Source organism: Urocitellus parryii, chromosome 5 (genome assembly GCF_045843805.1).
Source record: "Urocitellus parryii isolate mUroPar1 chromosome 5, mUroPar1.hap1, whole genome shotgun sequence".
Taxonomy (NCBI): Eukaryota; Metazoa; Chordata; class Mammalia; order Rodentia; family Sciuridae; genus Urocitellus; species Urocitellus parryii.
In genome coordinates, this window is record NC_135535.1 from 186,457,648 (window position 1) to 186,472,330 (window position 14,683).

Genomic DNA, 14,683 nt, shown 5'->3' on the forward strand with positions numbered 1-14,683 from the left:
AGCCTTGTAAAGTATTTTCTAGAGACTTAAAAATGAGAAGAAGAAGTAGGAGTGTGTGCTGTACAAAAGCTGCAAATCAGGCAGGCAGATATAGATTCTGTATACTGTGTGGTACTGTATTAGTGAATTCAGAAGAAGAAACAAAGATGAAGTCTAGGAATTTGTAAACAGGAACTGAATATGAAATGTGTAAAGAAGTTGTTGGGGCCTGGGGACATAGCTTAGTTGGTAGAGTGCTTGCCTTGCGTGCATAAGGCCCTAGGTTTGATCCCCAACTCCACCCCCCCCACCCCAACACACACACACAAAAAAAGGTTATTGGGCGTCTTTTTAAGTGTTCAGTGTGAATGGTGCATTTGGGACAATGTAATGGTTGGCAGTGAGATAAAAAGTAGATGGGGACCAGGTCACAGAGAGGACCATATTGGGAAGCTTGAACTATATATCCTGTAGATAGTTGAAGTATTTTAAAAGGGGAAGTTGTCAACACAATGTTTGGCTTTATAGGGTACAGCACTGTTGCTGTGGTGCGTGGAAGAATCCAGGCTCTGCAGGGGATCAGGGAGGCCATTTTTATTTATCCATTTGAGAACACAGATTGAAGCAATGAGAGGTGGATTTCAGAGCGATTTCTGAGTTGGAGTCATAGAATTTTGTCCCTGCAACTTGAGGGGGAAAGCACTGCCTCAGGTTAAGGTACTATCTAATAGGGAATTCAAATGGACCTAACTTACTTCTTGGGTGGTTTGAGTCTGGAAGAGGGACTCTGGTAATGGCGTTGTGCTTCAAGACAAAAAAAAAAAAACCCTCAAATATTTTTAGAGCAATTGCTTTCCTGTAGGAGCGCTCAGTTACCTTCTGGAAATAACTTCTTATTTTTGGTGCTGGGGATTGAACCCAGGGCCATGTGCTTGAGAAACAAGCACTCTACCAACTAAACTATACCCCCAGCCCCTGGAAATAATTTATTTTCAAAACACCCTTTTGAATTATCATATTCTTCCTTTCATATCTTTTTTTTTTTCTTTTTTGTTGACCTGTGGAACCATCATTTCCGCCACACTCAAAATGGCTGCACTCACTATAGATTCCACATTTTTCTGGATGTTCCACCCCCTGATCCTGGCTATTTCCGCCACTCTCCGCGGGGCGGGACGCGTTTACAACATCTCGCAGCACTCAAGATGGCCCGGTTTCCTCCTACTTTTCATTGGCTGAATTTCTCAGGTCTACCTCGTGAGTGGGCAAGACCCATGTTTGATCGACAGATAGTTTGATCAATGGACGAAGGTCAAAAGCCAATGAGCTGCTGGGACTGGAGGCCCTCCTCCATGTCTGGGAGGGTGTTTTGCCTGGGGTGGGTGGAGCAGAGCCGGAAGCGGGAGGGGAGAGTGAAACAGGAAAAGAAGGGAAGAAGGAAGAAGAGGGAAGAAGAGAGGGAGGAGGAGGGAGGTGGCGGCGCCGTGGCGGAGGAGCAGGAGCAGGAGGGGGATGGAGAGAAGGCTCCTGGGTGGCATGGCGCTCCTGCTCCTCCAGGCGCTGCCCAGCCCCCTGTCAGTCAGGGCTGAACCCCCGCAGGTAAGGAGGAGGGGGCGTCCGGGCCAGGCTGGGGGCTTGAAGGTCGTCGAGGCCTGGGTGGAGGGGTCTGAAGGAGTATAGTTGTGAAGAGTTGAGGGGTTTGAGATGGCGCCCATGCCTAGCGTGGACTGGAGCTAAGGGGGCGTCGTGTTTAGTTGAGGGACACCTGTGACTGTTTTGGTGGCAGGCTAGTGGCAGAGGCATGGTGCTAAGCGAATGAGGCTCCTTTGAGATGGCAAGTATGTTAGGTGATCTAGGGTGACTGTTAATTGAATGTTGGTGCCACATTGGGGCATGTGAGTCTCATTAATGTCCCCCCCAGCTAGTGTCCGAGGCAGCAAGGCTGTGTGCACGTCTCTGTGTGTGTGAGGTGGAGGGGGCAGGCAGTTCTACTGAGCTGGCTTGAGAGTATATTTATTTCAGGCTAGACAAGGGGAAGTTCTGAGGACATCTTGGCTCCATTTTTAATGATGTATGGCATGGCACCTTGGTGGCACGTTGTTGGAGGCAGGACTCTCGGAAGGCAGGTGGGATGAAATAGAGTGGGAACCCCTTAAGAGGTGGGGCACACTTGGACTATAAGAAGCCCTTGCTTTAGGCTGGCTGGTCAGGGAGAGGAAGTCACTGATGCTGATCTGAGCCAACTCAGGCCTTTTGAGCAAAGGGTGGTTCTGATGCAGCAAATGGAGCACCCCAGCTTTTCTTGCTGGGTGGCTTGCTCTATCCAGGCAGAGAAGCTTGCTTGTGCTGATTCCAGCTCCTGCTGGCATTTCGAAACCTTAATGGGAGCGTTACTCTTGGTGCCAAATTGGGTGGGGTGCAGTAGGGGGAATCATCCCTCCTCCCTTAAATTTGGCAAGGCTTTGTTATTTTATTTACTTCACTTTCCATTCTCTCCCCAGTCTTTAAGAAAGGCATCAGACAATAACATACAGATAGCACAGTGGCCAAGGCCATACAACTTTGCACTTGAACTTCATGTTGTGATCAAGTACAGAAATAGAGTGCCAGCAAAAATACTTAATCTTTTCCTTAGGAGTTTAAGGTCTGCCTTTGAACATATGCATTTCGTTTTGCCCATTACTATTTAAGTGAGTTGAAATTCACATAACAAAATTAACAGTAAGTGAACAATTTGGTGGTGTTTTATAGTCTCAATGTTGTGTAACCACCACCTCTGTCTAATTCCAAAGCATTTTCATCACCCAAAGAAAATCCTGTCCTCATTAACCGGTTGCTTCCTGTCCTCCCTCCAGCTCCTGGTCATAACCAATTTGCTTTCTGTCTTGATGTATTTACTCATTCTGGATATTTCATGTAAATGGAACCCTGTAATATGTGGTCTTTTGTGTCTGTCTTCTTTTCACTTAATGTAGTGTTTTCAAGGACCATTCACATTATAGCATGTAGTTCACATCTTTTTATGGCTAAATAATATTCCATTTTATGTATATACATTTGTTTCTCCATTTATCTGTTTGAGTGTCTGATTTTTCCTCAGAACTTATCTATGTGCATTAGAAATAACATCTGCAATAAATAGAGCTCATTTTCTGGTCTGGCTTATAAACTTTTCTAGGGCTGGGACCCTTTAGGGTTCTTTGAGGTTCTTTGTTTTCCTGGTTAAAACTCATAAAGTGGCAGGTGACATAAATTTTGTCAACTAGAAAAGTTATAACTCTCAAGACTGGCAAAGTTAAGTAGTATAGGTGTTGACAGAACAAAATATAGAACAAAAACTTTTTTTTTTTTTTTTTTGCATATGAGTTATTTCTGAAAGTATCTGTGAAAGGCTGTTCCCCCTAACCAATAAATAATCTTGCTAGAGGGTTAATTCAGGAATGGTCGCGTCTTTGGAGGTTGGCTGATTGGTGGTAGGAAGTGGATCCACTTTGCAAGGATGGAAAATGGCTGTTTCTACCAGGTCCTGGAGCATTGGAGATAATCTGAAGATGTGGAAGGGGCTCTTCAGTTTCTTGTTCTAATTACAGCTTGTTGAACACAGGCTGTTTTCTTATCATTATTTCTAGCATTTCGAATACTTATTTTGGGGATAGGGTGGCTTTTGTACTTTGTTCTGTTCAGATGAGTGCTAGTACTGACCAGTCTATTAAGGGGTTATAGTTCCTGCAGAGAAGGGAAAATTTTTGTAATGAGCTGCTGCCCTCTTCCTAATCCCCCTACATACTCTCACCCCACACCACATACCCTTGTCTCTTCCTGTCCAAGAGTACTAGATATTTGTAATGAGGTTTGTGTTTTGAATTTTAACCTTTGGAATGGAAGTTACAATATAATTATTAACTCTGAATCCACCACAATTTAGTCAATTTAGATTTGTTTTGTTTTTCGGCATGTACGAAATCAGTAAAGAAAAAAAAAAAACCCAGAGACCCTTTGGCATAGAATGTACTTCAGGTACTCACTGTCCTTATTTCAGCATTTTAGCTCACTTTGAATTGAGGACTTGCTGTACTCATTCTGTATGGAAAATGGTATGGGTACTCCATTGCATTTTTTCCCCCTGAAATGGATCTATTAAATATAATCTTTTATTGCATATAATCTTAGTATCAGAAGTATAAGATATTTACAGGTGGCTTGCTTTTCCTGTTACCAGATCTGCATTGGGACAGCCATTTCTTGCCTTGTGGGCCCAGGAAAGTTCATCAGCCTGCCTCACTTATGTGATTAGAAACTTAGATTTAACTCTTGTATGGGTCACTGTGATTCATAGATACGATTCTTTATATTTGTGAAGAATACAAAAGCAGCAGTTTCTAAACAGGGAAGCCTTGGCATTTGTTTCCTTCAGTTAAATTATAGTTGAGATAGAGCTTATTTTTTTCTAATGTTGTTTAGATTCAACCAGAATATTTGACTCTGTTATTTAAAATAAGTCTTAGTAGAAATGTCTTTTTCCATCAGGTGGCTCAGCCAGTGGTCTGGGCACAAATCTCTAGAGATGCACTCCTTACCTTTCCTCGGCCAAGCATAAAACTTTTGAGTTGGATGGGGCCCCAGTTCCTGCTGTTTCCCCCCCCACCATACCCCAAGTTGTATTTCACCTTTACTCATTGCCATTGCTCCAGTTTTCAGCCTGGGAAAACCCTACTCCATTTCTCTTTTCTTACAAATGGCGTCAAACCATCATTTGTTTGAGCATTTGTCTAAAATCAGCATCTTGAGTTCCTGTAAGTCCTTGTACTCGAATTCAGTAGAATTCAGAAAATAGACACTTATTGAAGTCTAGCATTATTGGTATGCCCTGGAAACCATCGAATGCAAAAGAGAATCTCTGTCCTCAAGGAGCTGATCTTGTGGAAGGACAGATAATACACACAATGAATTATAATCTAGAGGGTTCAGTGCTGACGTGGTAGTGCAAACAAAGGACAGTAGGAACAATTGATTTCTCTGGGGCAAGAGGAAGATGAGGACATAGTGAAAGCTTCATAGAGGAAGGAGCTTTTAGACTAGACTTTTATTTTTTATTTTTATTTTTGGTATTGGAGATTGAACATAGGAGCACTTAACCACTGAGTCACACCCCCAGACTTTTTTATCATTTATTTTGAGACCAGGTCTCCCTAAATTGTTGAAACTGGTCTCAGACTTGGAGATCTTCCTGTCTCAGCCTCCCCAGTAGCAGGATTACAGGCATGCACCACAGTGCTGTTTCTTATCAACATTTAAAGTCTGGTTCAAATCAGGTGCAGTGGCCCATGCCTGTAATTCTAGAGACTGAGTAGGATCATAAATTTGAGGCCAGGGCTGGAGATGTGGCTCAGCGGTAGCGCGCTCGCCTGGCATGCGTGCGGCCCGGGTTCGATCCCCAGCACCACATACCAACAAAGATGTTGTGTCTGCCGAGAACTAAAAAATAAATATTAAAAAATTCTCTCTCTCTCTCTCCTCTCTCACTCTCTCTTAAAAAAAAAAAATAAATAAATAAATAAATTTGAGGCCAGCTTTAGGAAGACCCTATCAAAGGCAGAAGAATAAAGGAAGGTGTATTTGAAGGTGATAACATGGTCTGTGGAAGCTTTGAATGTGGGCGTGTAGAGGAATGAAAAAGTAGGTGAGTCTTGAAAGGGAAGCTGTGGTCAGATGGTTGAGGGTTTTCATCTATTTGTCCAAGGCTGCATTGTCCAGTAGAACTTTCCTGTTCTGCTGGAAATTTCTTCTCCCTGTGCTGTCCAGTTCATTAGCTACACAGATGGCATCTGGATGTCTATAGAGCACTTAAGCTATGACTAGGATACATAAGAAACTGAATTGTTAATCATTTTTTTGTATCAATTTTATTGAGATATTCAGTGACAAAAAATTCACACTGTTAAACTTACATGAATTGTTTATTTTACTGTGGTCATAGAATCTTGCAGCTATCACACTATCTAATTTTAGAACATTTTCATCACCCTAGAAAGAAACCCAATAGCTACTAGCTCCCTATTCCACCCCCTCTCCTACCAGCCCTTAGCAACCACTAATCTATTTTCTGTTTCTATGGATTTGCCTATTCTGGACATTTAATATGAATGAAATCACATGCTTTGTGGTCTTTCATTACTGACTTGTTTTATTTACCATAATGTTTTTTATGGTTTATCCATGTTGTAGCATATATCAGTATTTCATTCCTTTTTATGGCCAATTAATATTCAGCAGTATGGATGTACCACATTTTATTTATCCATTCATTAGTTGATATGCTATTTCCACTTTTGTGCTAGTATAAATAATGCTCCTATGAACGTTGGTGTATAAGTTTTTGTGATGACGTTTTCAGTTCTGTACCTAATGGGTATATACCAGTAGGGGAATTGTTGGGTCATATGATAGCTCTGTAACTTTTTGAGGAACTGCCAGACTGCTTTCCAAAGTGGCATAATGTTGAATTTTAATTAATTTAAAATAAATAGTTATATGGGGCTAATGACTACATAATAGACAATGCTGATTTAATGGCTTTCCAGTGTGGGGGTTTGGTACAGTCTAACATGGTGGTAACATCATGGGCACTGGGGTTAGGTGATCTGAGTTCCAAATCTGACATTATTCTTTTTTTATTTTGTGGTGCTAAGTATCGAACCCAGGGCCTTGTGCATGTAAGGCAGGTTCTTTACCAACTGAGCCATGTCCCCAGCCCGACACTACTCTTTTTTTTTTTTTTTAAGTTGTTGATAGACCTTTATTTTATTTATTTTTACTTGGTACTGAGAATTGAACCCAATTCCTCATACATGCCAGGCAAGTGCGCTTCCGCTCAGCCCCAGCCAACCCCTGCCCCACTATTCTTGAGCAAGTTACTTAACCTCTTTGTACCTCAGTTTCTTCCTCTACTAAAATGAAAGTAATCTTATAAGGTTGACATGAGGGGAAAAGATACAATGTATGTAAAGCTCTTGGAATACAGTTAATGATTAAGTGTAATAATTATCATTGTTATTGGTGGTCCTCAAGTGCATTGTGGTTAGCAAGTTAGCATCAACTCCCACACTAAGTTCAGAAACTGAGATCTGGGAAATTTAACATGATTTCTTTGATTCTGCTCTGTGTCTGGGCTTAGGTTTGTCCCTGTGATTTCTTAGCTGTGTAAATCGCTTTTCATGGTAAACCTGTGTTTAGAACAGTGGTTCTCAATCAGGAATAACTTTGCCTGCTCCAGAGAACTTTTGTCCTGGATTCTGAACATTTGTGGTTGGAGACATTTTTGGTTTGGACAACGTGGGAGTGCTGCTGACGTCTGGGTAAAGGCCAAGGATACTACTAAACATCCCATTACTCAGGATAGCCTCTCAACAAAGAATTGATCCAAAATGTCAGTGCTGAGGTGGAGAAGCCCTGGGTTAGTGGTTCTTACTCTCTTTTTACCAGTTCCAGCTCATTATTGCAGTTTCAGCCCTCCTAACAGAAGAAAACAATATGGTGAACTGCATGAAATAATAACCTCTGACAAGTTTTAGGTGGAGTAGTTTAAAGCTTTAATGTGCTGAATCTTAATGAGGTACTTTTCCAGACAGCTGTTTGGTCAGCCAACATCAAACATTTTGGAAAAAACAATCTGGTCTGTGGTTCAGTGGACAGGTGAGCCTCCCATATTCACCCAATTTTGAGTTCTCTTTCCTCTTGCTTTGATCTGCCCTTGTGGTTTCAGTTTAAGAACATAATTTGTTTTTACTCCTGTGAAAACATGATGGCCATTTCTTTCTTTACTAAGTGTCCTCCACGTCCCATAACCAATCTGAACTGAGTCATGTTCTTAGAACTTTTCCTTTCCCCAGTCCAATTCTTTTTTTTTTTTTTAAACCTAATGTATTTCTTATTTATTTACTTACTTTCATGCAGTGCTGAGGATTGAACCCAGTGCTTCGCACGCTCAGCAAGTGCTCTGCCATTGAGTATCTCCTTTTTTTAAAAGAGAGAGAGAGAGAGAATGTTCATATTTATTTATTTTTTTTAGTTTTCAGCGGACATAACATCTTTGTATATGGTGCTGAGGATCGAACCCGGGCCGCACGCATGCCAGGCGAGCGCGCTACCGCTTGAGCCACATCCCCAGCCCCCCAGTCCAATTCTTGAGGCTCTGCTCATGTTTGGCCTCGAGAACACTGGTTTTCTCTTACACATACCTAGCCTGCAGAAACCATTAGGTGTTTTCAGGGTCTCCACGGGGGAAGCCAAATGTTCCTGGACTGTCAGGGTTGCAGTATCTAAAAAGAGAGCTGCTCTTTTTCAGGTCCTCAGGTTGCAGTTGATCAGTGGGTGTCTGACACCAGCAGACAAGTCTTTAGGGGTGCTATGGGTATCTTGGATGACTTTGGATTCAGAATTCCAACTTCTGTTTGAATGCCTGGCCATCCATACTCCTTAGAGGGCCTCTCCCTCGCCTTCTTACAGTTCTTAGGTCTAATAACCAAGGGGCCATCATAATCCAGGTAGTACAGTGACTTGGGTTAATCCCTTGCCCCTAAAGCCCCAGTCATGGATACTGGGGTCCCTAATCTTATGGTTAATTGCATAGGCAGGAGAGCTGTGGCAGAGAATGGCAAGGAGCAGTAACGGTGGCTGCCTTCTGAGTGGCATACTGTACTAAGGTCTGGCTTGTGATCACTCTCCATGGACCATGCTTTGCACTTCCACTAGGTGGAGCAAAGTCTGCCTGAGCTCTGCATGGGCTGTGAAAACCACAAAGAAAACACAAATAAATATAGAATGTTACAACCTGGGAGGTCAAGAAAGGGGAAACAAATCTCATCTTACTGAATTCTGTGCTTGTTGATATAATTCTGGGCTTTCCTAGTGTGGGAATGAAAGTAGGTCATCCTCCTAGACTTTTGATCACCAGTCTTGCACAGAGTGGGTTTTTGGGATACTCTGGCTTACTCAGTTACATTCCCATAGCTCTGATTTATTTACTTTTGGTTTCCTACTTTCCACACTTTCTTCTGTGGGAAAACAGACAAGCCGTGTATCTTCTGCTCCTGATGCCATCGTCATCACACTGCCAAGGCTAAGTTTTGATCCAAGATCTCAGGTGTTTTAAGAAATTTAATTTAAACTTATCTTGGAAGAGATGAAAATAAATGTAAGACATTGCAAGAATACTTGTGGCTTGGAAGGGTGGGTCATAGAATGAAGTTACAAAACATGTCTATTTTGATTTTTGAGTATCTAGCAAGAAGAATCTTATGTTGTAATACTTTTTTATTACACATTCTTTCAGATCCCAGGCATGTGTTCATGGAGAAAATATTCATGGTTCTCAAAATTCTACACAATGCTTTTTGGTTTGCTGTCTCCTAATTTATCTTCCTCATCTAAAATTCCACCTGACAGATTCACTAAACATAGAAACGAAAAGAAAAACCCACAGCTTATTATTTTTATTGATCTGATCTAAATTTTTTCCCTTAGTGGTTCATTTGGAAGAGGAAGTGTGCTCTTGGGAATTTGAATATAGAGTTGAATTGTGTGATAGTGTCGTCCTGATTGTTCCTTCCTTTTTCTTTGGCTAATTTATCTTTAAATGTGCAAATCCTCTTGCAGAAAACCTGATCCAGTGCAATTTGGCAGAACATCTGCTATGGTCTTCCCATTTGCCTTCCTTAGAGTTGATTGCTGCTTTCCTTTGAGTATTATTATTATTATTATTATTATTATTGCAGAACTGAGGATTGAATCCAGGCCTTGCACATGGTAGGCATGTGCTCTACCACTGAGCTACATCATCAGTCTTTTTATTTTGAGACAGGGTCTTGCTAAGTTGCTCAGGCTTACCTCAAACTTGCAATCTGCCTCAGCCTCCTGAGTAGTGTGATTATAGGCCTGCATCACCACACCCAGAAATCTTTTACCTTTTTTACATCAGTTTGTAAATACACAAAAGGAATTCATGCTTATAACAGTGGTGGATAATACAGAAATTTAAAAATGTTTAAAAAGTGAAATTTCATGGTTTGATATTTCTTTTTGGTGGTTTTTCTGCCAGTGCTATATATTCATATGGTTCATATACACAAACAAAATTGGTGTGGGTTGTGTTCTTAATTTGGGCCTTAACAATATATCAAGGGTGAGTTTCCATATATCTCTCTTTATATATACATGTGTATATATGTATATGGTCATGTATGTGTGTATATAGAGGACTTTTATTTTTTATATTTTTTATATCTTTATTTTTTATGTGGTGCTGAGGATTGAACCCAGTGCCTCACACTTGCTGGTGAGTGCTCTGCCACTGAGCTATAGCCCATATATCGGACTTTTAAATATGATTTATTTAACCACTTCTCCATAGATGGACATAGGTTGTGGCAAGCTTTTGTCATTTTCACACAGTGCTTGGGTGAGTGTTGAACCTATTTTTTTCTGAAGTTTGTATTAGATTCCTGGGCATGGAATTGGGGATTATGGGGTATGTGCTTTTAAATGTAGGGTGTGTGCATTTAAAAGTTGGGGTGCATAATGCTGTGTTGCTCTCCAAAATGGTTCTGTCAGTTTACATTCTCATCAATCGGATGTGCAAGGGCTCATTCCCCCCATACATGAGTAAGCTATACTTTACCTACACTCTCCACTTAACCCTTGAAGATCTGCCTTCTGACTCTTAACGTAGGCACCATGGGAACATTTCATTCTACTTCCTCCAAAGCCTGTTGCTCTCGATTGCTTAGCTCACTTCTCCCTGACTCCACTTCATAACTCCCTTTATTATGGAACAGTGTTTGTCCAAGGGCAGTGAGCCTTAGCCTGCCCAGGTGCTAAGGAATTGGTTTGTGGATCCTTGGAAGAGGTTAGGTAGGTATTCGAGGTTAGCTCCAGTTGTTATATGGCACACCAGTCTTGACTGCCTGACCCTTCTGTGTGTGGTCATCCCAGAAGCAGGGACGCTTGCAAGAAACATTGCTAGGAGTGGAGGCTCAGGAGCCTGACTACCTGCATTTGAAGCTAGAGCTTCTCTTACTGTCCATCTATCTTTGGGCTAATTAACTTGGCTTTCTCATCTATAGAATAGGGATAATAGTACCTCGCTCCTGTGGTTAGTATGACAGTTTATTTGAATTAATACTTATACAGTGGAATAGTGCTTGCTATATAGTAAACACTTAGTAAATGTTAGCTTTTTTTTTTTTTTTTTTAAATCCTTGTGGAAATCTTAAGGCTTCCCTATGCTCTGATCTAAGATTTGTTCATTTGTTCATAGAGGGTTTTATTTTTATTTAAAAAAAATTTTTTTTGGTACCAGGAATTGAACCCAGTAGTGCCTAACCACCGAGCCCCATCTCCAGCCCTTTTTAAAAATTTTTAATTTTGAGACAGGTTCTCCTTAAGTTGCTTAGGGCCTTTATAAGTTGCTGAGGCTAGCATTGAACTTGTGATTTATCCTGCCTCAGCCTCCGGGTCCACTGGGATTATAGGTATGCACCATGTGCCTGGCTCTTTTCCCATTTTAAAGTCCTGTGTGGACTGAAGGGACAGAGGTCTTTGTGTGATTCCAGCAAATGATGCCCTGGGGAAATTTTTCCTTTAATGTAGATTGTCAGACCTGGCCATTCTACCACTAATCTTGTGCTGTGGACCAACCAACCTTTCTGAGCCTCCTTATTCTGAGTATTGCCCAAGGATGCCTCGAAGGTCAGCCATTTCTGTGATAAGAGGCTAGATGAATCTGCCATCTCTTTTGAGGAGTTTATGTATGTGCTTGTAGTTAAGCCTCTGAAGAGTCCTACAGTTGAGAAATCTGTTCTAGCCCCTTACTGGATATATAAGTTGCAAGAATTTTTCTCCCATATCCTTCCTTGATTGTATCCTTTGAAGCACAACTGTTCTTAATTTTGGTGAAGGCACAATTTGTCTATTTTTTTTTCTTTTGTTGCTTGTGCTTTTGGTATTCCTTAGTTCTTTTGAGGGCTCTGAAAAACTTCATATTATTTTGGTATCATTGCTTAGAATAAAATCCTTTAATTTTTCCCCCCTATGGAAAGTTTTAAACACACGAAAAAATAAAAAGAAAGAATGGTATAATGAACTCCCATGTACATGCCTCCCAGCTTCAGAAATGTATCAAGCCATGGCCTGTCTTGCCTTAACTTCCATTCATCCCAGTGAAATTATTTTGAAGCATGCTGCAGACTGCATATCATTAATAAATAATTTTCTATTTCCAAAAGATAAGCATTCTGTTCCTCAACATCACCATTATACCTTATCACACCCTAAAAAATGGACAGTAATTCCTTAATGTTGTAGGATAGAATCTTGTACATGAGAATTAAATATGATCCAGGAATAAAAATTGTGTTATAAAACTTGACTAATTATAACAGGTCTTGAATTTTATTTTTTCTTTTCCTTTTTTTGGTGAGGTGGGGTGGAGTGGGACTGGATCTTGCTATATTGTCCATACTGGCCTTGAACTTGTGATTCTCCTGCTTCAGTATCCCAGTTAGCTGCGATTATGGGCAAATGTCACTATGCCCAGCTTTTAGTTTTTAAGTTTTCATAGGTAATTCACTCTCACTGAATGTTCTACTGCTTAAGAAAAGAAAGTTACTCCCAAGAGTACCCATCAATCCTCTGAGTATCAGAAATGCTCTTCCAACCTCAGCCTTTCTTGTTTTTACCTTAAGAAGTCTAGGAAGGTCATAGCAAACCTTACCCTCCTCCAAAACACCTCATTGTCATTTTCTTTGACCCACATATCCTTTTCCAACTGTTGCTTAGTGAATGTAGTGAAAGATTAATTTAGGACTTTTGCCCTCAATTGTTAGTGTAGAGAGAAGTTTTGGAATAATCTTCTTATCTGAGATCACATGTTTAGAGAGATATGAGAAAATGAAGAGACCCTATCAGGATATTTTCTCCTCTTTTAGTTCTCCTGGGGCAGAAGCCTTGTGTCTCCATCCTGTGCCTGGCTGTGCCTCCCCTTAGGGTACAGGGACATTGCAGATGAGCAGTGTGGCTGAGGGGCAAATGGAGCTTAGAATTGGGAGAATTTGAAAGACTGGCAAGATGATGATGTTGTGAATTCAGAAGAAAGGGGGTTTGTTTGGTACTAAAGGTATAAGAGATTTGGGGTTAAACAGACTTCCGAATGGAGGGACTCTCTTGAGGCTTAACTGTATGCACATGACTTTCCAAAAGAGACTCTTCTTCGGCCACGTAAGGCCTCTTACCATAGAAATGACTAGCCTCTTGAAAGCATCTCTGGGCAATGCTGATAGAAATAAGGAGGCTCAGAGAATTTAAATGGCCCAGGGTCACTAGGGGTGGTCACATAGCCAGGTCTGGAATGCCAGGGTGCTGACAGTCTAAAGTCTTCCCTCTGGGCATTTCTTGCTGGTGTCCCATCCATTGAAAACTGAAGGTCTAGTTCCAAAGTCACTGTACATTTTCAGACCTTTGCTGTACCCCTCTGGCAAGTGGGGATAATGATACTCTGTTTCCAGATGACGTAAGGAAACAGCTAAGATGGATGTGAAAGTAGTTTGTAAACCTTGAGTTCTGAATAGATTGAATTCTCTCTCTGTATTTTTTTTGAAGTTCATTGAGCTTCCTTTAAACAAAATCCTTGAGTTCTCTGTAAGGATAAGGATGATGATTTATTGTGTCTCAGGATGAGCTGTGCCTTTTCTGCAATTTTGAGCACAGTGAAAGACCTTGGAAAAACTTTGTTTCTCAAGAGTCTAAGAACTGTGGTTCTAGTCTAAAGCCATTGACCCCTCCCTGCTAATAATTTCAGGAAAAGGACAGTGTGTTTTTCTCCTTGATGGTGATGATTTCTCAAAGGCACTTTTGCGGGCCACTGCATGTCCTTTGCTTTAGTGCTTTCCTAGGATGAAGATGTTTTTTTTTTTAAAGGTTTTCTGCCTCACTTTCTGGGACCTGGAAATATAGGGTTCAGGTGTGGCTGTGATTGAGCCTTATATGATGAAAGCATCCCTTGCCCCTGGTTGTGATTCCCTCCCCAGTTTCACTATATTTAGTAGTCATCCTTTTACTTGGTGTGTGGACATTTTTGTTTCATAAGTTTCCCAACCTTACAGCCTATCAGAGGAATCAATTGTCTTAAAGTTTCCTTCTGGCGTTTTTGACCATGAAATCTTAGGCCTGGAGTAGATTTGGTTACCAACTACCTGACGGAGGGAGGATTTAATATTTGATTTGCGTAAGATCCAGGAAATGAGGAAGGCATGGTGCCATGAGCTGTTTCCAGCTAGACCTTATTAAGTTTCACAATCCTTTATGCAAAAAAGGCAGCTTCCAGGTGTGCTAATGGAGTTGTCTGGATAGAACCAGAGCAGCTTCATCTTGTTCCCTATAATTGAAAAACTATTGCTAGGGGGATATAGATCATTGCCCCAGCTCTAGCTTGAGAAAGGGAATTTTGCTTTGGAGATGGTTTAAGTACTTTAAATTCCTCAGCTGAGAAATTAGAGATGCACAGATAATGAGACACATGGAGGGTTTCCCAATCCTTGCATCAAACCTCCTGAGCCCAAGGTAATATGTTGGTGCTCCCTGGTCTTGCAGCTGTTTGTTAGGTTCCTGTGGCTGGGAAAATGTCATCAGCATTAAAGTTTAGGGATTCCTT

The 14,683-nt window shown here is 41.1% G+C and overlaps 1 protein-coding gene across 2 annotated transcripts in view; it reads left to right on the forward strand.

The window, feature by feature from the left end:
• Window positions 1–1,408: 1,408 nt before the first annotated feature.
• Window positions 1,409–14,683, forward strand: part of Wbp1l (WW domain binding protein 1 like) — a 58,243-nt gene continuing 44,968 nt past the window's right edge. For both annotated transcript variants that reach the window (XM_077798974.1, XM_026401168.2), the window contains exon 1: window positions 1,409–1,578. Coding sequence is in view for 1 of the 2 variants with exons in the window: in XM_026401168.2 (XP_026256953.2) it covers window positions 1,492–1,578 (87 nt within the window). In the remaining variant the exon portion in view is untranslated. The remainder of the gene's footprint in view (window positions 1,579–14,683) is intronic.